General features: G+C 36.6%; 1 protein-coding gene across 1 annotated transcript in view; it reads left to right on the top strand.

Moving 5' to 3' along the window:
• The window catches only part of lekr1 (Leucine-, glutamate- and lysine-rich protein 1), a 119,917-nt gene that overhangs the window by 90,575 nt on the left and 1,851 nt on the right, over positions 1–27,491 (top strand). Inside the window, exons 10-12 of the mRNA XM_065282673.2 lie at positions 9,639–9,732; positions 14,147–14,311; positions 20,701–20,904. Coding sequence (XP_065138745.1) covers positions 9,639–9,732; positions 14,147–14,311; positions 20,701–20,904 — 463 coding nt within the window. The remainder of the gene's footprint in view (positions 1–9,638; positions 9,733–14,146; positions 14,312–20,700; positions 20,905–27,491) is intronic.

Raw genomic sequence — 27,491 nt, forward strand, 5'->3', positions numbered from 1 at the left:
TTAACATGTTTTGTGAATGTTTCCCAGCATTGCAGTTAGCCTACACTAATACACAGGGTTTTCCACTAGTGTCAACTTTGTCTACTTCTGCCTGACTGTCTACCGTGAAAACTTCCTGCCTTAGTCAATTGGAGTTTGACGTCTTGAAAGGCAGATATCTGATTTTTGAAAGTACAGTGATCGGTTAGTCATATGGCATGAGTCAAATGTGAGGGCCTTATTAGACACATGCTCATACCTGTGCTGTAGGTGAGGTGGAGTCAAAGGTCACAGATGCTTGACTAATAAGATGGAAATGACTATTTAGGTTGTCAAGAAAAAGCCTCAAGCATAAAACAAATTACATTTTTGCGAAAATATCTAAAGGAATGAGGAAAAAATAAAACGTTCCCGGCTCTTTCTTCTGTGTAACACAGCAGGAATTTTTTGAAGAATGTTCTGGGAATTTTTTCAAGATAATTAACTAAATGAAGACAGGGTCTCCAATTCGAATCAGTGTTTTGAACTCAAGAATCAGATCTCATACATAGATGAATCATTCGTATTTTCAAATTTTTGTAAACTGAATCAACCAGTTCATTAAAAAGATCCATTTGTTTACAAATTAAACATTGCTTTCTCATTAACTTTTGTGAATACGCCAAGAGCCTCGGCAGATGTCAAGATTTTGTAGTGATGGTGAATAAAGCAAGTCAAGACATACACAAACACTCCAGCTTTCTTTCAACCTGTTGACAGTGAAGTTTCTATATTACTCGGTCAGTTTGGCATTATTTCTAAAGCTCTGAAGGATAAACAAAGAGGTTAACAGAACGTTCTGACCGTGTGCTTGAACTAACCGTGCTGTTTTACTTGAGAGGGACAAATGCACACATGCACACACAAAATAACTGGGACCCTGCGGTAACCACGCTTTGCCAATTATCACAGTCCTGGCAGACCAGAGCAAAAGAGTTTCTGACCCCTCTTTTACCCTATAAAGGACATCTTGTCCCCCAGCTCACTAGTTTTCTTGCCCAACTGCTTCATCAGTCTTTGTGTGTCCATAGAATAATAAGGACAGACCCGTCTTTCATTCGTTTGCCGGATCACAGTGACACTGTTGATGTGTTTTTAGATGAAGAGAGAAGGAGTGTGACACTTTACTGTGGGAGCGCATTTAGATACTCTCTGGTCTCACATACACACAGCCTGGGGTTGTACAACCATGAGCAACCCCCTTTACACTTGCTAACAAAGACCAGTTCAAAATGAGAGCGTGTCATCATTTTACTTCTGGTCAAATTTAAATAAGGCCGTTTTGAAATGATCTCTTGGCACACAAGCTCAAACACATACAGTTTAAGTTCTACATATTCAGTAATGTTCCTCATTAGAATTATGTGAATCATATTCAGGGTGTGTCCCGCCTGTGTCCTTACGACCCTGCAAAGGACAAGCAGGTTTGGATTTGGACCGTATGCAATTATTAAAAAGTTGTTTATTGATGCATATTAAAGGGGCCATGTCACAAGACTTTTTTAAGATGTCACATAAATCTTTGGTGTCCCCAGAGCACATATGTGAAATTTCAGCTCAAAATACCATATAAATAATTTATTATAGCATGTTAAAATTGCCACTTTGTAGGTGTGTGCAAAAATGTGCCGTTTTGGGTGTGTCCTTTAAAATGCAAATGAGCGGATGAAGTGCAAACACTGATCACAATGATGGTGGTTTGTTGTAATTGAAACTTAATTGTGCTGTGAATTATTTTTTCTTTCTCTTTTTCTCTCTGCACTAAGTGGCAGTCATGTGGTTGGATAGTACAGATAAGGGAGCGGTTCAAAGAGCTCCTTAGGACATCATAAGGAGAGCCAAATTTTAAAAATCCCTTTTTTTATGTGCTTGTAGAGAATGGTTTACCAAAACTAAGTTAGTGGGTTGATCTTTTTCACATTTTCTAGGTTGATAGAAGCACTGGGAACCCAATCATAGCACTTAACTCTTTTCCCGCCATTGACGAGTTATCTTGTCAATCTGCAATACCGCTATTATCCACCAGGCGCTCTTTCGCAACTTATAAAACCCGGAAGTATTGCCCTAGGGTAAACAGCTGTATGTCCGTGTATGTTTTAAAGATCGCTCTGCATCTGATCTCTATCAAAAGTCTTTCACAAAAATGGAATTATCTCAGCTTTTTGCTCAAAATTTGGTGTTTTTGATGAAACCTACACATATTTGAGAGGTGATAAAAACAGAACACATGAAGGTAGGATGAAACTGATTTTTTTGTTTGAAAGCAGAGGGTCTGTTCTCTTATTTCATATATTGGGCCCTATTTTAACGATCTGAAACGCAAGTGCGAAGCGCAACGCGCAAGTGAGTTTGTGGGCGGATCTTGGGCGCTGTTGCTATTTTCCCGGCGTGAGAAATAACTCTTGCGCCGGGCGCAAATCAATAAGGGGTTGGTCTGAAGTAGGTTCATTATTCATAGGTGTGGTTTGGGCGTAACGTCAAATAAACCAATCAGAACGCTATCCAACATTCCCTTTAAAAGCAAGGGCGCAAGTTCCATGGCGGGTTGCTATTATTATGACGGATTTACCAGGCGCACGCCAGGAGCGGTTCACAGCCGAGGAGACCGACGTCCTTGTACAGGGGAATCCCACGCTTGCCAGCATAAATCGGGCACGCCGTGTAACGGGAGGTGGATCTGCCTCAGGACTTGACGCCAGCAGAGGACATCGCTGCGTCCACCCTCACCGCTGAAAGGGTTTGGGGGCTTTGAAATCGGACCCAAGAAACGCAAGCAAGGTCCAACCCCAAAGTACTCTTACAAATCAAGTTCATATACATTAAGGTTTCTTATGAAAACATTTTAATTATTATTTACATAAAATAAACGTAATACAGCCACACAACAAACTTATGAAAATATTTTAATCGTTATTTGCATGAGAATAAATAAAAACTATCACCACAATGCTCACCACTATGATGCCCCTTATCTCGTGTATTAATATTTTTAAGTGTAACAATTTATGATTTGCAAAAATAACTGTTGCATCTGTGTAGATTAGATAAGCAAAGTGTATGCGCGTTGTGCACCCTATACATTATGGTCAAGCATGCGCCCTTAAAATAGCATAATGAACAACGCGCAACGCGCCACTGACTTTAAACTTTTTTTTTCTGGTCAGTGGCGCAATTGTTTTTTGAAACTGCAAAATAGCATCAGGGATGGTTTGCGCCGGAACACGCCTCTTTTTTTGCGCTGAACCACCCAGGGAGCGCAAGTTCATTCCCTAGTTTGCCGACGTGCTTCTGTGACGGGAAAAACCCGCTGTGCGCCGGGGCAAAATACGAATGATACATGCGTCACGGACAAAGTCAATTGCGCTGGGTGCAAGATAGAGCCCATTGTATGTTTATATATTTAAAAAGGAGCATTTTCTGGAAGGCATTAAACTTTTGTGAAAATCATGAAAAATGCTGGCGGCGAAAGAATTAAACATGGAAAAAGTCAGATTTTCATGCCATGGCCCCTTTAATAATATGTTTATAGCCTTGTACAAAAAGTTTTTTTTGGTCTATACAGCTAATTTTGCCCTTCATGACAACTGTGAGGGGTGAATTTTTTTGTAACTCATCCGTTTAAATTATATTAAGCTTTAAAGTTCTGCATAATTAGGGGCGTGGCCACCCGAGTGATGGGTGAGCTACCACTGCTGTCACTAGAATCGAGCTAATCGGGCGTGGTTTCAACAACCAGCCACCTCAGCTTCACCCACGTCCCGCCTCTTTACCCATTTTTGGTTATCCACAAGTGATGCGCAGCCAAGATTCAAACACAATCTTGACAAACCTATGGGTGACATCACAAACATCATGTCCATATTTTTTACAGTCTATGATTGTTAGGAAAAGGTGCAATTTGTGGTGCATAATTTTAGGATATTTTAACTATTTAATTTTAAAAGATTACATCTAAACTTTCAAGAAACTACAAGCATCAAGAAACTGCCATGGACGTTGGGGGACTACAGTACTATAAGATGTTCAATTATCAAAGTTAAAATTTCACAGAAATTTATGTGAGCCTGTTTATAATTGCTTTAGATAGTTGAGTAAATTCTGTTTTTTTACAATATTATACAATATGTGTGTGTGTGTGTGTGTGTGTGTGTGTGTGTGTGTGTGTGTGTGTGTGTGTGTGTGTGTGTGTGTGTGTGTGTGTGTGTGTGTGTGAAAAGGTGAACCTGGACTGCTTATGTATCCAGTGTGTGCACATACATTTACAGCTCCACTCCATCCAATCATTTTCTATCCAAATTCTGTTTGTATACAATCATAACAAGCTGGCTAGCAAGTATAGTACATTTTATCTTTGTGAGTGTATGTTTACACATTTGTGTTGCTGTTTGTCATGGAAACCGTGAGACAATTTACCACCACTCCTAAACCGAACCAAAAAGTAATTATATACACATGTCTGTCAAAAGTTTAATTACTTATTTTTTACTGTTTGCAGATTAATACATGCATACAATTTCAGCATGTATGTGATTGCCATTGACAGGTTTCATTATTCAGAGTTTTTATTGGCTGAAGGGATTTTCTGTTACTAATTAACATGGAGGTTAATGTCATTATAAAGATATTTGTTTGGCTCACAGAAATATCATTTGAAAGATGCTTGTGAGAGAAAATAATATGAAAGCAGAGGGAGACAGAAAAATTCTCAAGTTGGAATGATTGAGAGGACATGATGAAAAATGAGTGTGTGTACTTAAATATGATTTGGTGACAAATTGGTACCCAAAAGCAAGCAAAATCTGACAAACATCAGCAAAACCTTCCTTTGGAGACGTCTTAATTTGTAAAAATGCTATAAAATATAGTAAACAAAGGTTTTTATTGTTAAAATGTTAAAAGTTTTCTGTTAGGGTTAAGGCTGAATTATTGTTCGTGTGTGCAGTACGCAATTTTCGTCATAAGTTTTTATAATTACAGTATGTACTGTACTCGCACTGCCGGATTTTTGCAACCCCACATACATTGTGCGTAGTGCAAGAATGTACTATGTAGCCCAGGAGATGCATTGCATTTTGTTGCAACGTGCATGCCTCAAACATCTGTGTACACGTACCAGTGGCGGCTTGTGACTGCTCATCCGAGGGGCGCAAATTCAAAATATGTGTTCGTTACGTCATGTGAACCATGTGCATCACGTGTTTTGTCAAAATAAGTGCCTGCTGCACATGTGTCAAAACCGTTTATGATAAAAGAGATGCTCATGTTCACAAAATACACGCAAGACTCTCCCTTAACAGTAAACTCTGATTACCCATGATATTATGAGAGTATCTGGCAAACGCGAGCATCTTTATTATCATAAACCCTTTAGACGCGTCTGCAGCAGGCACTTATTTTGACAAGACATGGATGCACATGGGTTCACAGCGCATCGACGCGGAAGACGACACAAAAGTATAAATGAAAACCGACGCAGAACCTACACTGATAAAACAAACTTTTTGGTGTAGTAATATTTATTAGATTAACTCTCATAATTTCTACATAATAATATTAACATTTATTGAGAACTAGATTTTCATAAGTAAAATGATGATCAATACACAATTAATTCAAGTAAAAAATGAACTGTGTGGGAATAGTACGTCTTATTAGATATTTTCTTGTATTATTTAACTGTTTTATAGTCACTGCACATAGTCCTAAAATAATTAAGTACATTTTAAATCCATTTAACTAAAAAATCTAAGTAAAATTTACTTACATTTATTTGCACATGTTGTAAGGAATACCCACAATTCTATGCGCCTGAATATTTTTATTTTTTAAGCTTTATCACATAATAAGAACTGATAAGAACTTTAACTACTTAAATATTTGTTAGCAAAATGTCATAAAGGTTTAAGCTCTTATATTATTGATATTGTTTTGTTGTAAATAATAATTTTGTGAAGTCACCGTTCAGGTGATCAGTGTTTCTTTACATGAACCCTGTTCAGAACATTGTATTGTAATTCTCTCCACAGTGCTGATAATGCATGTCAGAAACACAGTTTGTTGTCAGTCATGAATTTTGTGTTATAATGCCATTTATAACACTAAAAATAACTAGGTCCATAGAAATATGTAAAGAAAATAACAAACAGAAAAAAAGGATTTATTTAATATTATTAGGACAGCAATGCTTCAATTTAAAAAAAAAAAAACCCTAATAGACTTTACCTAAACGATTAAAATAAATCTAACTTCTAAATAAAATAATTAAGTAACATTTAATTAATTATTTAACATATGTTTTATCATGCAATTTTAAGTAAATTTTATTTGATTTTAGTAGGTAAGTTTTACTTATAAAAAAGCAGTAAATTTTACTTAAAAAAAGTTCGTGCAAATTGTTACGAGGATTTTTTAAAGTAAATTTTACAAGTTGTTTTTTTCAGTGTACGCCATAAGACCTACGCACAACTATAGAAATATAAAAAAATATTCATTTATTTTAGAAAATATGACACGTTGATTTAGATTAATTTATTCAACTGTATATCAAATTAATCAACCTTAGAAATATACGCAACATAAACAGAATAATATTAACACAAAAAATAACTTATAATACTAAAACAGTGACAAGAAAATTTTTTCTGCTAAATACACAATTTTATTTCATAAAGGTTTTAATTGTTTATTTTAGAATATCCAGCTGTTATATGCAGCCGTTGCAGGCGCGCAATGAATCTTGGGATACCCTCGGCTTTTAAGGATACATTTATTCTATCCTTAGCAGCGCGGATAAATAAGGACACATTTTGAAGCTTCATTCTAATGCTACGCACACACAAAACGTATGGCATCGCGTTACTCGCTCTAGATTACTCGCGGGATTTAACTTCGTGTCATGCAATTTTTTTTCGCTTGAGTTGAATATATTCAACTAAGGCGAAGTTGGTTTGAGGTGAAAAGCGGATGTTTTTGCTGCAAACGCGCGGCTCATATCGCATCATTCGCATCACCCCAAGCGAGGACGCATCTTTATACACATACACAGCTTTATATCAGACAATGCTCAAACCTGCTGAAAATAATGGTTGAAAATAACCCAGCATTTTTTAAAGTGCACATTTTACTTCATAATAACACTTGGCACTGACCCCTTTTATCCATACTTAATTTTTCCTATTTAATCCCATGGCTGTGAGCAATTCTATATTTAGTTTTCGTGCCCTCAAAGCTGCATTTAAAATCCTACTTATAGCACAAAATGTCCCTTCTCTCGTTTTTACTTCACATCTCCAGTAACTTCTCGCATTTCAACAGCATTTGGTTTCTATCTGCCATTTCAACATGTTTGCCAGTGATTTGATTACACAAGTGCAGTGAAGTGTGGACATTCCAGACTGTGTCTATTTAACACTTGTGTATCCGAGAGCCACTTCCTCCAGCTAGCACCATTACAGGCAAACTCTTCCTGTCAGAGAGCTGCGTGTCTGTTTGTCAATCTCCAGCCTGTCTAACATAAATAGTATGTTTGCTCACCGACAGCTATCCTCTTTCTCAAGGTGAAAATATGCATCACTCATTCAGTTTTCCTCTTGTTTTCTATTAGTCTTCCTGCTCCTGTTCTTCTTGTAACTTGTCTCATCTTTGGGAAATCACTATTAACACATCTTTCTGTGTACGTTAGTTGACCTCTTTTAGTGTATCTAACATGTGAAAAGGATTTACCATCATGAGGTTCCAAACCCATATAATTTAGTTACTATAGCATAATGCATAGCGTATTGAGTTAGCAGCCATGGGAACACACATACTTATAAAATATATGCCTTGAATGTACTGTAAGACGCTTGGGTAGTGTCTGCCAAATGAAAATTTTTGAAATATGTACTGGTTGGTCATTTCCATGCAATTACAGTAAAATGAATAGGAACCATAAGTGTGTCATAAAGTAGTCAATTAGCATGTGTTCTGTATTCCATGTCTTCTGAAGTTATACGATAGCCGTTTGTTTTGAAAAGTAAGTCATTGTTCACTGAAAAGCTTGACATTTTAATGTCGTCTTTTATGTTCCACAGAAGAAACAAAGTCATATGGGTTTAAAATGACAAGCCAAAATACACTAACCCTTTAAGGTTTGCTATCTTGAGTAATATCTTATATATCATGTATTTAGGACAGATGTAGCTTTAACTAGAGGTCAGGTTAGGATGGAGGACACTGCAACGTCTGTGATTCAGTCAGTCTGTTTAAACTTTGATGTTGCTTGTAAGCTGTTTGTTTGTTTATGTTCGTGTCTCCGTCTTCACCAGTCTCGAATGGAAATAGTCTGTCTAAGTCTCTGTCAGTGAATGTCTCATGAAAGGAATGTTTGAGCCACAGAGGAATGTGCTGTAAAAATGAAATATCTACCAAACTGTCTATCTAGTCACTAGGGTTCCTCGCATCATCTATACAAATAGCAAAAGATGATTTTACAATATTGATTTATACACTGTAAAAAAATAGCTGTAATTATGCAGCTGGTTGCCAGTAACTAACTGTAGAAGATAAAGACTGAAAATGTTTCATGTTCATTTAACTTTGAACAAACTGTTGCCAGTAAATAACATAAATGTAAAATCTACAGTAAGTTACTGGTAGCTAGTTGCCAGTAATACCCAGTAATACTGTAATTTCTACAGACATTTTTTTACAGTGTAGATTTATAAATGGGTTATGAAGATGAGTCAAACTGTGATCACGGTTTAAAAGCAAGGAGAGAAAACGCTAGGATTTGTTTGCTCAAAGTAAAAACACATTTTACAGAGCTTCAGATATATTAATCTTTATTAATGGGCATCTGGTATGGAGGGATGTACTGTAGATTTTAATTCCTACGAAAATTAACTTTCATCAGCAATTGCTTTCATCCATTAAATACTGGGTATTTAAGGTACACATTTTATTAGTTTGGTTGTTCCTTGGAAAATTTTCCATTTTATGCATTTGTGTTCAAGGTATACGTTTTTATTGGTATGTGTTTTCCTAGGAACTGAACCCATAATTTTGCACTGCTTTTGTTAAAATTTAAAAAGGACCTATATTTGTAATTTTATTTATTAGTCATAACATTAGTCATGATTTTATTTAAGAACATATCATGACATGTGACTATCATTAAAAATGGCAATTATGGAAAATATGGATGCTTCTGAATGTGTCACGCTTACTCTTGTTCTTGGCTCTTGGTGTGTACTTGCAGTCTTTCAATGACCGTCTCCCTAAAAGACACAAGACATGGACTGTCTCTTTTGTAAGGGTGGTTTTGAGCGCCCCCTTTGGGACTACCCTCTCCCCTCGATGCACAGCAGACTTTTAGCACACAGTTTATGTGACATTATGCCACTAAAGTTGGCCATTTTGTGTAATTTTTCCCCACCTATTTCTCTGCAGTTTAAAAGAGATGTTGCAGATGTATAATAATAATAATAATAATGATATCATCGCATGCTGTACTGTTAAGAGCATTAGTCAGGGATGGCCTTTATACTTAGCTCAGCTTATTTATATTTTTTATTAAAAGTACTGGATGTCTAATTGTTAGATGCATGTATGTTAATGACATTTATGGACTCTCTTTCCAGGGAGGAGTTAAACAGGATTCATGCAGAAAAACTAAAGAGATTGGAGGAGAGCTTCAGGAAGAGACTGGATGATGCAGAAGAGCACAGTTCAAAGGTGAGGTCACAAAACAAAGATCTCGGATGAATATATTAATCCTAATTCAATAATTGTATTAAAATTTTTATTCCTAAAATGAAACACTATTCTGAATTTTTCTGTAACTATTTTGGTTTGTGACATTTTTAGGCCCTCGATACTTTACTTCGAGGAATATAATTCTACAGCCTCTTAAATTTGGTATTAGCATCCAAATCCATTTTAGGCCCACTGTGTATAAATGTAATGGATTTATTTCCTTTTTACACGAGGGTGACGCATATATGTTTACATTTCTATTCCGTTTCACTACCTTGGAAAGCTACTGACACACTTTAATTTAGATCTTTTTATTTTTGTGGGCTGAGGTTTCCCCTTAGCAAAACAGTATTAAGAGGAATTTGATTTAGTGAAATTACATTTAAGACTCACTGGTTTCCTGCAGTTATATGGCAGACATGCAAGTCTACTGTAGGTGGAAGCAGCAGACACAGAGGGCCTCTCTTCACCAAACTTTCTCTCTTTCTCCGCCACACACTTACACAGACCCTGTTGTGTTCTCACATGCACTTCGTCTTCATGAAAAACATGGTGACCTTGGTCATGCCCCGACTAAAAATACATGGCGTGTCACCACCCCCTTCTTTGTTGTTTGTAATTGCTGTAACCATTTTATTCAGCCGCTGACACTTTAATATTTCAAAACCCACTGTTGGTGAGAAATCCACATCTTTGATATGACAGCCGTTGGTTACAGAATGACTGCATAAACAGCTTTATATTGCTTTATCCCAACCACATGAGGCCTAATTAATCATAATAAAAGGGCATTATTATATCTCATTATGCTTTTGCTTTGTCAGCTGCTTCACTGTGTTATTATTCAATGACAAGTAAACATGTCTTATCTAGGGTTGTTACGTGCTTAAATATATATATATATATATATATATATTTGTTATTTACAGTATTTGACTTTTCAGTTGTACAGTTTAGTTTTAGTTTTATTTGTGCGCAGGTCATTTGTTTGTATCTTTGGAAAATGACTGGTTTGAGTTTACTGAACATTGTAGTTTTAGTTTTCATCCACTACAGGTTTGCGTTACAACTTACCCCATAGGTGGGGTTCATTGTAACAGGCAGGGGGTTAGTGGTAACACTTGCTAAAAATTAAGTTTGCAGGCAAATATTTTAATACTATTTTGTCTTTATACTTAAACTGAATATTGTTTATACATCTGCCTATATTAGACAAGTTTCTACACTATTCATCCCTCATCTAACCATAGTTCAATTATAAATGGATACAAATGTCTGAATATGTGAGAAAAAGCAGCACAATAATGACAAAAAAATAATAATTTATGTGACCCAGTCTGTAGAAACCATACTAAAGTATCAAAATCTAATTCTGAGATAATGAAAATCAAAGTCTGATTTTAGTCATTAATTTCATTAAGACTTAAATCTTTGACGTGACCTTATTCAATCAATATTAATATTATGAACAAAAATAAATTTTGACACACATTTTTTAATAAGACAGGCACGTTTATTTTGTTGGCAGCCAGCAATCATTTGTGTGTCTGTAGCCTATTTAAAACAACGGCAAGAATTACGCTAACGTTAGCGGTTTTCATATCGTAAGTGCTGAGAGGTTAAAAGTAACACAGCGTTACAATTAACCCCGCTGGGTCAAAATATTTTCAAGCCCACCATAAAAGCTGCTTAGAGCTGCAGACATAATTCAAAACGATGCTATGTTTTAGTCAACAAGACACTAATTAAGATGACATAACATTGGTTTTGGTCTCTTAGACACCCAACTCAGAAACCGAAAAAAAAACATATGATGAAAAAATTTACCAAAACACTCTTTCATCAATAACTCTATGGAAAAACATTATACATTATCATAAATTTGTGGGAGACCGTTTTTTGGCAGCATGAAAACAATTCGGAATAAACAAATCGCTTAAACCTGTGCAACAATATTAACGGTCCGTGTTACAACTAACCCCGCATTAGTTTTTGGCCCGCACACCCCATCAGTTGAAAACAAACTAAAGTCAATGTATTGTTTTAAAGTTGCATTGTGTAACTATGTTATTATTATCAGTAGTGTATAAAGACATTACATAATGAACTGTATTTTTTATTACCTTAGAATGAGGCACTTTAATCTACGTATACCTCGGGTCCTCTTACATGGAAGTCGTCGTCATGTAAACGGACAAAAGAAACTGTTCTACAGAGTGCGTTTTATCCCTATGTTGTCTCAGGGGACATATTTGTCCTGTGGCAGCTACCATATGATTTTTGAAATTAGGTGGGAGCTGTTATTTACAAATTGCAATATCATCACTAGATGCCCCTAAAATTTACACACACCACCTCCACCAGACAAACATGTCGTCATCTGAGACAACATAGGGATGAAACGCGCTCTGTAGAATAGTTTGTCAGTTTAGGGCTACTGTAGAAACATGATGACGACTGCTTTCATGTAAGGGGACCCGGGGTGTATGGAGATAAAAACGGTGCATTCTAAGGTCATAAAACAATACAGTTCATTATGTAAGATCCTTTTACACCACTGATAATATAGTTACGTATATTATATTGCATTTCTTTCAAGATATCCTTAAAAAAAAAATACACAGTACACCTTTAAGTTGTACTGTAGTGCCCATGTATAGTTTGAGTTTAGCTTTTGTTGGTTTTCAAACTGCCAAGTGTGAAGCGAGTGTGCAGGTGTTTGTGTGGTTTGCATGGAGTTTACTAAGTGATTAGATGTTGTCATGCAAGTTTTTCATCTTTGTTGTTTATTTAACTTTTATGCATTTATATGCGCATATATAATGGAATAATTGATCAATTCATTTAATTGAAGCTCTAGGTAAATTTGAAGAGTTTGTTTTTCCTTTTTTCAAATTTTTGACAAAACATGTTTATTATTATGTTATCGGGCCCTATTTTAACGATCTGAAACGCAAGTGCGAAGCGCAAAGCGCAAGTGAGTTTGTGGCCGGATCTTGGGCGCTGTTGCTATTTTACCGGCGGGAGAAATAACTCTTGCGCCAGGCGCAAATCAATAAGGGGTTGGTCTGAAGTAGGTTCATTATTCATAGGTGTGGTTTGGGCGTAACGTCAAATAAACCAATCAGAACGTCATCCAACATTCCCTTTAAACGCAAGGGCGCAAGTTCCATGGCGGGTTGCTATTATTATGATGGATTTACCAGGCGTACGCCAGGAGCGGTTTACAGCCGAGGAGACCGACGTTCTTGTAAGAGCAGTCAAAGACAGAGAAGTTGTTTTGTATGGGGATAGGAGAAACCCGCCAAAATTGGCGTCGGTCAACCAGGCGTGAGAGGAAATAGCCACAGTCTCATCAGCTGGCATCTCCATCGTTGCGCCAAGCGCTACAATGATGTTAGGAGACGGGGGAATCCCAAGCTTGCCAGCATAAATCGGGCACGCCGTGAAACGGGAGGTGGATCTGCCTCTACACAGACGCCAGCAGAGGACATCGCTGCGTCCACCCTCACCGCTGAAAGGGTTTGGGGGCTTTGAAATCGGACCCAAGAAACGCAAGCAAGGTCCAACCCCAAAGTAAACTTACAAATCAAGTTCATATACATTAAGGTTTCTTATGAAAACATTTTAATTATTATTTACATAAAATAAACCTAATACAGCCACACAACAAACTTATGAAAATATTTTAATCGTTATTTGCATGAGAATTTTTTAACGCAGCCACACAATAATTAAAAACTATCGCCGATGATTTCCCTTATCTCATGTGTTAATATTTTTATTGTAACAATTTATGATTTGCAAAAATAACTGTTGCATCTGTGTAGATTAGATAAGCAAAGTGTGTGCGCGTTGTGCACGCTATACATTATGGTCAAGCATGTGCCCTTAAAATAGCATAATGAACCACGCGCAACGCGCCACTGACTTTAGACTAGTTTTTTTTGGTCAGTGGCGCAATTGTTTTTTGAAACTGCAAAATAGCATCAGGGATGGTTTGCGCCGCAACACGCCTCCTTTTTTGCGCTGAACCGCCCAGGGAGCGCAAGTTCATTCCCTAGTTTGCCGACGTGCGTCTGTGGAGGGAAAAACCCGCTGTGTGCCGGTGCAAAATACGAATGATACATGCGTCACTGACAAAGTCAATTGCGCTGGGTGCAAGATAGGGCCCATCGTGTTTTTATTGTGTTTTATTTTGCTGCTTAGCTGTATTTTTTTTTTATGTAAAAAACTGACTTATCTCGTTTTGGATCCAAACTCTTCATTTATTGGTGACAGTATAGACAGTAATATGATAAGGGTATACTGAAGATGTTTAAACTTAATTTGACCTCATCTCTTGTTTGACCCGCATTTGTGTACACGTCTATGTGTTTGCATTTGTGTGCAGATGGAGGCTTGTCTCAAGCAGAAACAGGCTGAACAGGTGAAACAGCTGAATCAGTTGGAGATGGAGTTAAGGAGAGAAGCGGATATTGAATTGGACATCCACAGACAGAAAAGCCAGGAGCTACTTGAAAAATACCAGACTGAAAACCAGCAGCTGCAAAAGAAGGTACAGTTAATTGACTCGTGGCACACCCATGTGACCTCCACCATTTTTGACTGTGGGTTAAAAACGTTCCACTCTTCAAAGCAGTGAAGGGGGGTTTATTTATGATATTATTAATATGAAAAATGTTAGCCGATCAAATCAAGGTCAGAGTGGTTGGATAGAAAGCTCTTTAATGTTAAAGAAGCTTACAGTAGTTTTCGGGTGAGGTATATTTGGTATCTAATATAAAAATTATAGACAGTTTTTTGAAATGCGTGACTCATTTTAAAGGAGTTCTCCACCCTTAAAACTGGGGACCATTAACTTTACATAGTAGGAATAAAAATGACTGTGGTCAAGTGGGGACCATTTTTGGGTGAACTACTCCTTTAAAATGCTACGGTACCCACTACTTTCATTGGTAAGCACTGACTGACTAAAGTAAACCTTTGGTAGTGAATCAGTGATGTCAGAGCCAATGTGTGGTTACTACATAAATGTAATGCTATAGCCTGTGTTAAAATCTTCAGACATTACCTTGAGACTATTTTATTTTTCCTTTCATGTATGTAGCATTGTTTTCTTGCTTTCTTTGGCTTTATCAGAACAGTCCATCGGGTAAGAACTACTGGTTCTCGCTCTCTCTGTGCCATGGCTCTTTTTTTCTCTCCCAGACCCCTCGTGTGTCTTTGTTTCTTGGGTCACACCTCTCTTTTGTTCATGCTAATAAATGAAGTCTGATTACTGTCTGTTCAGTGGAGCCTGATATCCAGTATGTGTTTGTTTGGTCAGAGGCAGATTGGTAGAGGCAGGTCTACTGGTCCATAAGTGATGTTGAGAGGTTTTGTCTGCATGCATGCCTGAGATGAGGAATTGTTATGCACTGCTGACATTTGGGGGGGACCAAGATAGAAGAGGTTTTGAATTGGATGTAATGGAAAAATACCTTGAAAAATCTGGGATTTAAATTTAATTTAATTTAAATGAATTGAAAGTTTTAAATAGAAATAAACAAAAAAAAAAGTTTTTCAATTTTAAAGTTTTTCAATTTTAAAACATGTTAAACAAATCAATGTTAGATACATTATTAATAATAAAAAATATTTCTGGTTATATATGTCAAGTAAAGGATAATGTATAGGCAGCCAGTTCATATCGCAGAAATAAGCCACAGCACTGTGATCACACTGTCAGCACTTATTTCAAGATAACAACGAGGTGCCTGTACATTATTCTACTTATTACACTGCTATTTACCTCATAAGTAAGGTAAGGAACAATAAATATATATTTGACATATATTATTAGATAATTTTAAATGAATGCAGACTTTCCACGAGGAAAGGATTTTAAGGATAAGATAAGATAAGATAAGATAAGATAAGATAAGATAAGATAAGATAAGATAAGATTGGTTTAATCGTTTGTAAATATAATGTCATTTATGTTATTAAAAGACATATTGATATTAAATTTATTTGTAATATTAAACTGTTCCTGTCAAAATGATTTGCAGCATCTGGGTTACCGAGTGTTATTCCGATCAAAATCAAGCACTCCAATGAGTCGTGTAATAAATCAGCTTATTTGTGACATTGTGTTATCATCATGTTAATTCACTTTGTACAAAAGGTCATTCCTCGTTTCTTAACCCTCTGGGGTCTAAGGGGTTTTTAGGGCCCTGGAGAACTTTTGACCTGCACTGACATTTGTGCTTTTTTCAGTTGCTTAAAAACACAATAATGGCAAAAGTCTTATAACACTGCATTCAGCACAAACTGGGCTATTTTTTATATGATTAACATGTACATGTTTGTATTTTTGAGAGAAAATGTTTATGCGTGGTTTTTGAAAAAGAAAAACATTTTAAGTGACTGATATAAGTCCACAAAACCCATACTAAACATGTTTTCCCAAGACTTTTCAAAACAGGATCTACTATAGTAGTCTAGAGTTTTTTCTTTAAAATGATGTGAAAATCATTCTGCTTACTCCTTCACATAACACAATATATTGATTTACAATTTCAAAGTCACTTTTTGGTTAGGAAGGCAATATGCAAGGAGGCTGGAAGCTCTTGAATAATCTGTGATTGACAGCTGAAGAACAATACACTTGCATAATGAGCTGCATAATGAGCCTTTAGGCAGTAAGACAACGCCATTATTGTTACGTGTTTGTTTGTGAAAGCAACACAAAAGAAATGCCTTTCCATGCATGATCCTGCGTTAAATAAACTTACTTTGCAGAGATATACGCAAATAAACAAGGTTTTAGATGTGTTTAGATGCGTCTTAATACAAAGTGCATCAAATATGAGGCATTGTGTGTGCGTTTGGCCGTTGATTGCGTCTGACGGAAGCACAAAGAAAACATTAGCGTCTGGAGATAACTTTTATTTACAGGCAAGAGTAAACAAGTAGATGTAATGTTTACAATCGTATCTTTTATAAGAATACCACAAAAAGAAGGAAAACACCATCGTTATTTTGAATTGTACCATGTTCTTCCCTCAACTTGGACAAATTAACATTTTTCTTGCTCCGTGAACTTAATCGTTGTCAGCACATCCATTTATTCTAGCCTCATTCATTCCTAAGGATCCAAACAGGGATGAATTTAGAAGCCAGCAAACACTTGCATGTTTTCCCTATTTAAAGACTGTTACATGAGTAGTTACACGAGTAAGTATGCTGGCTCAAAATAAAATGTGGCGATTTTCTAAGCGAATAAAAAATGAGAACTATATCGTATGGTGAAGAAGCACTTAGTTTGCAGCACTTCGACCTCGGGTGCAGTAACATTATCACTTCTTAGAAGGGAAAACATGGAAGTGTTTGGTGGCTTCTAAATTCATCCCTGTTTGGATCCTAAGGAATGAATGGGGCTAGAATTAATGGACACGCTGTACAACGATTAAGTGCATGCATTGAATAAAGATAGGTATATATTCATTCGTTTAAGTTGAGGGAAGAGCATGGTAAAATATTGAAAAACGGTGGTGTTTTCCCTTAAAGCCCACAAAATGTTCTTTTGCACAAACTATAAGAGTCAGTGCCATGCATGCTGTCAAAAACCGAATGGGGTGAAATTACAATTTTACCCTCCAAAGTAAATTTTGAAATGGCTGGATTATTTTTTGTTACATAAACATCATACAAATTTATGTAAACACATTCTTGTGGTAGTTATACAGTTTACAAAGTTGAATTAGTTTGGCAGGAAAGCCTCATCATGTAATGTTAAAGGGATAGTTCACCCTAAAATGAAATTTCTGTCATCATTTACTCATCCTCATGTTGTTCTAAACCTGTATGAATTTCTTTTTTTCTGATGAACACAAAAGAAGATATTTTGATAAATGATGGTAAACACACACCTGATTGTAACCATTGACTTCCATAGTAGGAAAAAAATATTTTGGAAGTATTGTGATAAATGATGAAGAAAATATTTTGATAAATGATGGTAAGTACACAGTTGACAGTACCCATTCAATTCCATAATATTTTGTATTCCTACTATGGAAGTCAATGGTCACTATTTGCTGTGTGTTTACCATCATTTCTCAAAAATATCTTCTTTTGTGTTCATCAGAAAAAAAGAAATTCATGCAGGTTTAGAACAACATGAGGATGAGAAAATGATGACAGAATTTTTATTTTAAGTTGAATTATCCCTTTAACTATAGATTTTTTTTTACAGTTTTCTCAGTCGCTTTGTAGCATTTCTCGAACCATTTTTAAATTAGCATTTCTCAGAACAATTTCTACAAACTGCACAAATTCATGGATTTCATGCAAAAGCATGTAACCTTCAAACCTTAAAATCCTTAATTCATCTCTCAAAAGTACATTTTTATGTCAGTGAACATTTTATGTCAGTCTCATTAAAATGGCAAGTCCTTGTGTCATTGTTTATGAACAAGACAAATGTTTAGCCATGTTGTCAATATAACAAATTGTGAGTACAAAATTACCCTGTAAAAAGTCTGTAAAAATCTGGCAGCTGGTTCCCAGTAACTTACTGTCGATTTTACATTTATGTTATTTACTGGCAACAGTTTGTTCAAAGTTAAAAGAACATGAAACATTTTCAGTCTTTATCTTCTACAGTCAGTTACTGGCAACCAGCTGCATAAATACTACAGTTTTGAGCTACAGTTTTGATAATGATGATTGTAAATAAACATGGCTGCAATTTTTAATAATTTCGACAACATTCACATTTACACTTTTCTGTAAAAAAGTTTTGAATAAATCATATTTTACAGTACAAATACAAAATAACAAACCTAAAAAGGTAAAAAATTCAAATCTCATCTCCTGACGAAAACCCTGATGTCCCAGGCTGTCAGGTAGATTCTCATCCACATCACAACAGATATCTTTCCTGGCAGCGTAGCAAATACTCACTCTGTCTTATACTGTGATCAAACAGATTAGGACAAAAAGGTCAGCCATTCTGCATGTCATGACTTATACAATGAACTAGTTAAATGTTTCGAGGCAGGCCCGGATTGGCCATAGGGAGGACCGGGAGAATTCCCGGTGGGCCAGTCAGTTTTTTGCCACTAGGGCCAGTGTTATCATGGCACCAGGTTGAAGGTTGCTGTCTCCATACTATGCGGCCACCACTTATTTGCGTAATTTGTGGGTGGTAGATGTCCCCATCACTTTATGCCCAAGTTGATTGTGCCCCAACTCCTGACCACAGAGTAATTCTTCCGTTAGGGTCCATAAACATCTAAAACGTATGGACAATGCAGGATGCACCGCTTTCTTCTGCTTTTCAAAACGCTCGTCTGAGTTTTTTGACACGTCTATATTTGAGTGCGCTTGCATTTTATTCTAAACGATAAAGGATCTACAAATCATATATTTAATCTAAGTCATAGATGTAACAATGAATCGTCTATGAATAGTTATTCATCATCTATTTCAAGAGTAACAAATCTATTTGATGCAAAATCATCAGGGGGGAAAACTATGTTTCATATCAAAATGATCTTTTCTCAAGTAAAATGTTTAAAGTCCATTATATATTTATTCTGTTTGACACAAGATAGGCCTCCCATACATTATTTGGCAATATACATGATCTAAGGATATATCAGGATTATTTTTTCCATCTGTTTCCCCTGCATACTTGATAAATCTTGCTTGTGTATTGTTTATCAGGCGTTTCCAAACGTTTTCAATCCAACAGGTATTCAAGACCCACCATTTATTAAAAATATAGGGAAAACACATAGACATTTTGTTTCCTTTCAGTAGTTTCTGAATAAGTTTAAAGGGGACAGAGAATGAAAAACCATTTTTACCTTGTCTATGTTGAATAATGGTAGTCTACCCGCATTCACAAACATACAAAAAGTGCTAGACATGCTAAACATCTCAGTCTCATAGAAATTCCTCTTTTAGAAATGTCAGCCAGAAAACGGCCCAATCTGAAAAACTGATACTTATGTCATCACAGGCATCTCACTGCCCCTCCACTTTAAAATAATTGGCTACATTTTTTGAGTGGCAGCAAAGTCAGCCAATCAGTAATGAGATTGCAAGTTAAGCCAGAAGGGGGAGCCAAATAGGTACAAAACCACTTGTTTAAAATCCCCCACCCTAATAGAGCTATCTGAGAGAGGTTTTTAGGAAGCTTCTAAGGCATTACAGACCCAAAAAAAAAAAAAATTGTCTACATGTCACATCACAGAACAAGGATAAATACCCCGTTCAATCATTCGATGTCACCTTTAACTAAGTAATATTAAAATACCTTATGGTAGGGCTGCACGATTATGGCAAAAATCATAATTGTTTAGGCTACTGTATTTGCACTGAATTGGAAATGATATTTTTGAAAAATACAATGAATTGCAAGGTGCACTATTGCAGACGTATATACTCCTTCTGAGGATTTATTTATATTATTTTAATATAGGCAGTCGTGAACTAAAGTGGGCCGGTCTAAGACATGCAACTCCAGGGCAGAAAATGAGTCCCACTCCGGCCCTGTTTCGAGGTGTAAGACTATTCAAAAGAAATTACATAAGCAATTGAAAAGGTAGCAAACAACAGACCATTGTACATAAGCATCTGCATGATTGTATGAAAGCATTTGCAATTTTCAAAATAATGAGAATTTGCTTTTATGTTGTGCACAACTGAATTGATGATGAGAAGATTAAAAAAAGTGTTTTGCAAATCTTATTTCTCATATGAGAAATGCTCCAAAGCGACTGAGAAAACTATTATTCTAAAAACCTATTTCAAAAATAAGAACCTATTGCTTGAAGATGCTAATTAATTTCTTTAAAGTCGACAATCTGAAAAGCTCTATTAAAAACAGCAGACTGCACAGCACACAATTTATTTTTTAAACTATGTTTGCATGTGTTTTTCTGTCTTAAGATTCCCCATCTGCTGCATTCAGCCACACAGGAGCTCAAAGAGGAGCTTGCAGTGCTGCAGGAGCGCATTAAACAGCAGCAAGAGGAAAGCCAGCGTTCTCGTGAGAGCGCCACGCAGAGGGAGCAGCAAGTACTGCAGGAACTGCAACAAGCTCAGAAGAACTTACAGCAGCTCAGAGAAGAGAAAGCAGCCTTAGAAAAAGAGGTACAGTAAGACAAAATGTGTTTATATTTATACCAGTTAAGGGCTGATCAATTATTTATTGAGTCCTGTCACAGTCCAGTCAGAGAGATTTGACAGACTGCAAAACATGTGCTGAATAATAAAGTAAAGCTGCCACTCAAAGTCCAAATTTTTACTTAGAATTTATTTTCTTGATATTTTGGCGTTTGCTTTGTTATACATCACTGTTTATCATCATCATTATTATTATTTGTTATCTCTCTCCCACTTCTGACAAATTCAAGCACACAGAAGAAAATTGTTATCAAAGGCGAACAATTCGGGTGACAAGCTTTGAAATGGAAAATTCATTCAAAGTACTGTGCATCAATTGTGATAACAGAGAAAATTACAGAGACTGACATACTTGACAGCTTATTACTAAAGCATGCTGATATGGAAAACTGTGTTAAAAAAACAAACCTGAATGACCTACGTCAAGACACTGTAGATACTAACTGGAATAACCAGAAGTATAGACAGCAGCTTAGCACAGTAGCTTATCGTCCTTAACCTTACCCAATGATCAAAGTCAGAGTAGATGAGATTTAGTGAAATAAATGAACAGAAACTGAAATACAAACCAGCTGAGGTGACATGAGCTTGTCCAGTGTTTATATGAGTAAGATTTATATCTGGGACAATACTCTGTTAACATGCATGCCTGTGTCACAGTCAAAGGTTTCAGTCAAAACACTTTTGAAAGTACTTTCGCTCACATTCTCAGACTCCAAAAGCCCCTTTCCTCTGACCTGACCCGCTCCTCTAGCTGCTGCATGCCTCGCCAGTTCATCCAGTTCAAGGTGCCGTGACATGAATTTCACAGCTGAGATATTCTTTTAATGCCGACCCCTGAGCGCAGCATCCCTACTGTACCTCTCCCTACCCCCCACACTTTCAAAGCAAATGGTGTCCTTTTGTAGGAAAGATTTCACTGCATTTTAACAATCCATTAAAGCTATCTAAGATCTGACTGTGATATAAAATCAATACCTGAGGGCATTTAACGCTTCACCTTTTATAAAAAGCACCTTCTTGATGTTCTTTTCTCTCTCACTCACTCTTTCTCTCTCTTTTCATCTGGTCTTTGAACTATGCTTGCTTTCCTCAGAGGCAAACTTTAGCTTGAAATTTATAAAGATTTATGAGGTCCAAGATTCGAGAGAGAGAGGTAATTGGTAAAGACTGTCTGTCCAAAACCTAGATCTTCCCATAATGTAGACCAGGGGTGTCAAACTCAATTTCATCCCGGGCCACATCAGCACTACGGTTAATCTCAAAGGGCCGGTTGTATTTGAAAGACTGTATAAATGTATCAACTCTTTTATTACTGTACATTGCATAATTTTCCCTGCATTTGCTTACTATTGGTTTTGTTAATAACTCAATAAATACCTAGCTTTGAAAGTAGAAGCCCAGGCAAATAATGACAAAGTGTATAGAGTACAACTATTCTACAGATTATTTTTTAAATAATTGTGATGACAAAAACACATGTTGTATGTGAGTAAAGTACACTCAAAATGTTCTGTTATCCTGCATTTTGCAGGTCAGAAAATGAGAGGCATTTTAGATACTAATAAAGAGTTTTACAATCTCCACCACAAAATTATGCATTTATTAAACACATCTACCCTCGCTTGTCATTTCTTGCCATCTTTACAAAAAAGCTGTGATTTTTTTTACCTGGCTTTGAGTGTCTGATTGACTGACGTCTCATGAGTTCAGTGTTGTAGGCTACAAATCAAAAGATTCAATCGTTTATTGAAAGTAATCGGTTCAGATGAGTCATTAGTTCGCGTATTTAGCGGGAATAGACGCGTAATAAACTAATCCCAGCTGGACATTGCGAAACATTTCTGTACACGAGACGGAAAACATTTTCTCGCTGGATCCGCGTGAGCGGGCGCGAGAGAGGGAGAGAAAGAACGAGCAGATACTGTCCGTTTCCATATGCGGAGGTCGCATAAGCAGCGTCATCAAGCCTGGTTTATTTAAGTTAACTGACCATTACATTCGCAAGTGATACGCATATTACAACTATTTACTATAAACAAAGAATAATATTAAACTTTATAATTCTTAATATTCTTAAACAAGGCAGTCTTGAAGAAGTATGCAGCCTGAATCTATATAGGAAATAACCTGCAAAAATAAAACTTATAAAAACAATAAAATAATCTGTAAACTCTCGCGGGCCACATAATTAACATAATTTGTAAACTCTCGCGGGCCAGATGAAATGAGGGGGCGGGCCGGATTTGGCCCGCGGGCCTTGAGTTTGACACCCCTGATGTAGACAATAAGATTATGCTGTTTTCTGAGAATAAAAGAGTTCCATTAAAATCAGCACAGAAAATTCATAAAAAACTGGCAATCTACATTAAGGGTTCAGTTTTCGTTAGGACATAGACGATAGACCGTATAGATCCATTAACAACAAGGAGAGTAACTTATGAAATAAAAAAGATAGAATAGCAGAGTCATCACAACAGATAAAATAATAAATATACAAAGGAATGACATTGTTGTGATCGCTTTCAGAACAATGAATGATAAAACACTGAGAGTCAATCCGAGTCCATACGAATTTAACTCATTCCCCGCCAGCCATTTTTTTTAAGTTGCCCGCCAGCATTTTTTGTGATTTTCACAAAAGTTTCACAAAATGCCTTACAAGAAAAAAAAATTCAAAAAATATATAAACATACAAATATATCAAATGAAAGAACAGACCCTCTGCTTTTAAACAAACAATAAAAAAAAAAACGTTTCATCCTATCTATATTTTTTCTCTGCTTAGAAACTCTTAAATAAAATTTTACAAAAAACTGAAATAATTCCATTTTTGTGAAATTTTTTGTTAGAGATGAGATTCAGAACGATTTTCAAAACAAATACAGTTTTTAAATTAGTAAATCATTTTTTTGCTTCAGTTTTTTTTATAAATTGGGTAAGTGGATTGCAGTACTACAGATTAACATAAAACCTGATTAGAAAACACGTTTTTTTGTGCAAATGTTTTCTCTTAATTAACCAGATAGCTTCTCAATGGCGGGGAAAGAGTTAAAAGGTCTACAGTGCAAGAAGAAACAATGTTATTGTCCATTAAAGCTAATATAGTTATTAGCTAATATAGTGTGGACGTTAATATAGTTATTGTTACATTTATCTTTATACTTAATGTTCTTGGTGTAAACAGCCTAAAAGGGAGGGTAGGCAATTTCAGAAAAGCTAGTTTTGAAAGCATGCCACGCTTTTTCCAAAACACATAAACTTTGCTTTTAGCAATGTTTTTTTTGTACCCATTTCTAACTCTTTTTTTGTTTTTACATTCTCCTCAACCGACAAAACATGGCACAAGAAAAGAAACGTGAGGTATTCACTGTTTGCCTTTCATTCTCGCTTGGTCTGCATTTGTCGTGATAGAACATGCTGGTTGCCAGATCTGCATAACAAAACCAGCCCAACAGGCAATCAAAACTAGCCCAGTTATCCTATCCCAAATGCCAAAACTTTGCTTTAGCAGATATCTAGCAGATAGCTGACTGATTTAAAGTGCACCTATTTCATTGCTAAAAACAATGTTATTTTGTCTATTAGGTATAATGCAATGTGTTTGCGTGGTTTATGGTTAAAAAAAAATTACCGTTTTCCACATACCGTACATTTTTGTAGCTCCAGATATACTGCCTTCCTCAAATGCATTGATTTTGTACAAAACTCATCGATCTGAAAAGCGCTGTGTCCCTGATTGGCCAGCTAATTTGTACGTTGTGATTGGGATGAATACATCTGACGTCAGCCAGAAATATGATGCTCCTTACCATGTTTAAAAGAATCGCTCACAATGCAATGCTGACAGGCGTTAATTTACAGGTTGTGAGTCAAAGCGGGAGGAATTATAATAATGTCGGTCTTGTCCACGTCAACAGGCCCAGGAAATAAACTGTTGCCTACAATCCGTGTGTTTGTTGTAGTCCAAGAAAAGAGATTTACGTTGGAGATGATAACTCACGTCATCGTTTACCTTGGGGTTTGTACCTTTTGCATATCATTACAATGTACAAACACACACTTTAACACCAAACGAAATGTAAAAACGTGAATATGGCGCTAGTTGCTCTTTAACACACAGAAAAAAAACAGCAGCAACAGTTAAAAAGTATATCAATTCGGCAAGAAAATCATGGACTCAACTAGCCCCATAGTAAGATAGTCCTCTCGTCAGCCTGTGAGATCGCAGATGCATGGTAGTATTGGGGGCCAGGGCAATAATTTACTCATTTGTTTATTGTTTATGACAAGGATTGGTGGACAAAAAGAATCTGATTTACTCTAAGGCAGCTGGCAACACCGTCAAGATGCAACCTTCTTAAACTTAATGTTTTGAAATTTGTTGTGTGCTAGGGAGCGGGGACAACTCACTTGCTGGTTTTGAACCCCTGCGTGCCTACCAATCTCTCTAGTGAAAGGAAAAGTTTGAATGTAACAAGGACATAAGGATATATTGCTCTTAAAATAGGTCTCTTAAATCCCTCTGAGGTCACAGCAGATGTGTATGCATTTACAGCTCTCTTCACATGCAGATATATTATGTTTATGCATCACATTTAGCGTCTTTCATCACTAAGACTGCGGTCCCCGCATCCCCACAGTGGGGAGGGGTCAGAGTAACTCTGGCAGCCTGACAAATGCATCGGGGCTTTGCTCAGTCAGCCTGACTGCGGTCGGATGCTTGTATGATATAAACTCTCTGGCGCTCTGCGGCTTCACGTGTCAGTCGAGGAGCGGAGTGAAGCAAAGGTCACTGTGTCTACACAGATGCCCGTACAGTGTTTAACCTTTACTGACATGCACACTCTGGTCTCTCTGGTGCTGTTGAAGTATGCATGCCTTGTTAAGCAAGCACATCTGTGCAGCAGTTTGTGTGTGTGTGTGTAGATGAGATGCATGCATGGTTGGTGTGTGGGTATTTAGCCGCAGGGAATAAACTGGGTTTGTGATTAGTGCTAAAAACACATGAGCTGCAGCGCATATTTGAATTACTCTATATTAAGAGCATTCTAGCATTAGAAGATTTCATTGTTTGTAAAATTTCGTAATGAAATTAAAGTTATATAATACCCAACAAAATGCATAAAATTGATGCATGAAAAGGTTATTGCAGTGTCTCAGTTTGACCATTGGGTGGCAGTGTTTCACCAACAGATTCATATTTGTTTCATCATGTAGGCCTTTGCTGGTCATGTTCTCAGTAATGTGGCATAAGTGCATCTGAAGAGTTTAAATGTAAATATAGAGCCTCATTTACATAGATTCTAGCTGCTTTAGAGTCTTTCTAAACAGTAAAAGCTACAGCAAGACTTGACATCACTGTACATACAATGAGCCAAACTTGAATTAATAAGATGACTCAGCTTACAGTACCACACATAAAGCTGGCATGCCAACCAAATGGTAATTTTGAATATGATATTTGCTCTGTTTACACCTGGTATTAAGATGCATTTTGGTCGATCTGATCACAAGTGGACGAGAGAGAGACACAATCCCGTCCACACACAGTGTTTTAATTCATCTCTTTTCTATCCTGATTAGAGTCGGTGTGTACAGGGGTGTACAAACTTAAAGGGACACTCCACTTTTTTTGAAAAAATGCTAATTTTCCAGCTCCCCTAGAGTTAAACATTTGATTTTTATTGTTTTGGAATCCATTCAGCTGATCTCTGGTGGTACCACTTTTGGCTTAGCTTAGCACAATCCATTGAATCTGATTAGACCATTAGCATCGCACTCCAAAATGACCAAATAGTTTTGATATTTGTCCTATTTAAAACTTGACTCTTCTGTAGTTACATTGTGTACTAAGACCGACGGAAAATTAAAAGTTGTGACTTTCTAGGCAGATATGACTAGGAACTATACTCTCATTCTGGCGTAATAATCAAGGACTTTGCTGCTGTTATATGGCTGCAGGAGGCGCAGTGATATTACGCAGCAGCCGAAAAAAGTCCACATGGTAACTTTCAATAGCAGGGGACTATTTTCGGGCACTGCGTAATATCATTGCGAGTCAAGTTTTAAATAGGAAAAATACAGAAACTCTTTGGTTATTTTTGAGTGCGATGCTGATGGTCTAATCAGATTCAGTGGATTACGGTATGCTAAGCTATGCTAAAAGTGGTAGGCTACCGCCAGACGCGGAGATCGGCTGAATGGATTCCAAAACGGTAAAAATCAAACTCTAGGGGAGCTGGAAATGAGCATTTTTTTTTTTTTAAAGTGCAGTGTCCCTTTAAAGATGCCGTAGAATGTAAAACTGTATTTACCTTGGCATAAATTAATAATAAGAGTTCTTTACATGATAATGACATATCGTGAGCCTCAAACACTATTGTTTACTCCCACTTATGTAAACCTCATGCATGCAAAAGACTGCTGGAAAACACGCCAATCTCAACATGACACCGACTGTCAACATTAAAGGACAAATTCGGTATTTTACACTTAAAGCCCTGTTTTCAGATTGTTTATGATGAAATAGAACGGTTTTGACTGAAATTTGG

Source organism: Paramisgurnus dabryanus, chromosome 9, assembly GCF_030506205.2.
Source record: "Paramisgurnus dabryanus chromosome 9, PD_genome_1.1, whole genome shotgun sequence".
Classification (NCBI taxonomy): domain Eukaryota; kingdom Metazoa; phylum Chordata; class Actinopteri; order Cypriniformes; family Cobitidae; genus Paramisgurnus; species Paramisgurnus dabryanus.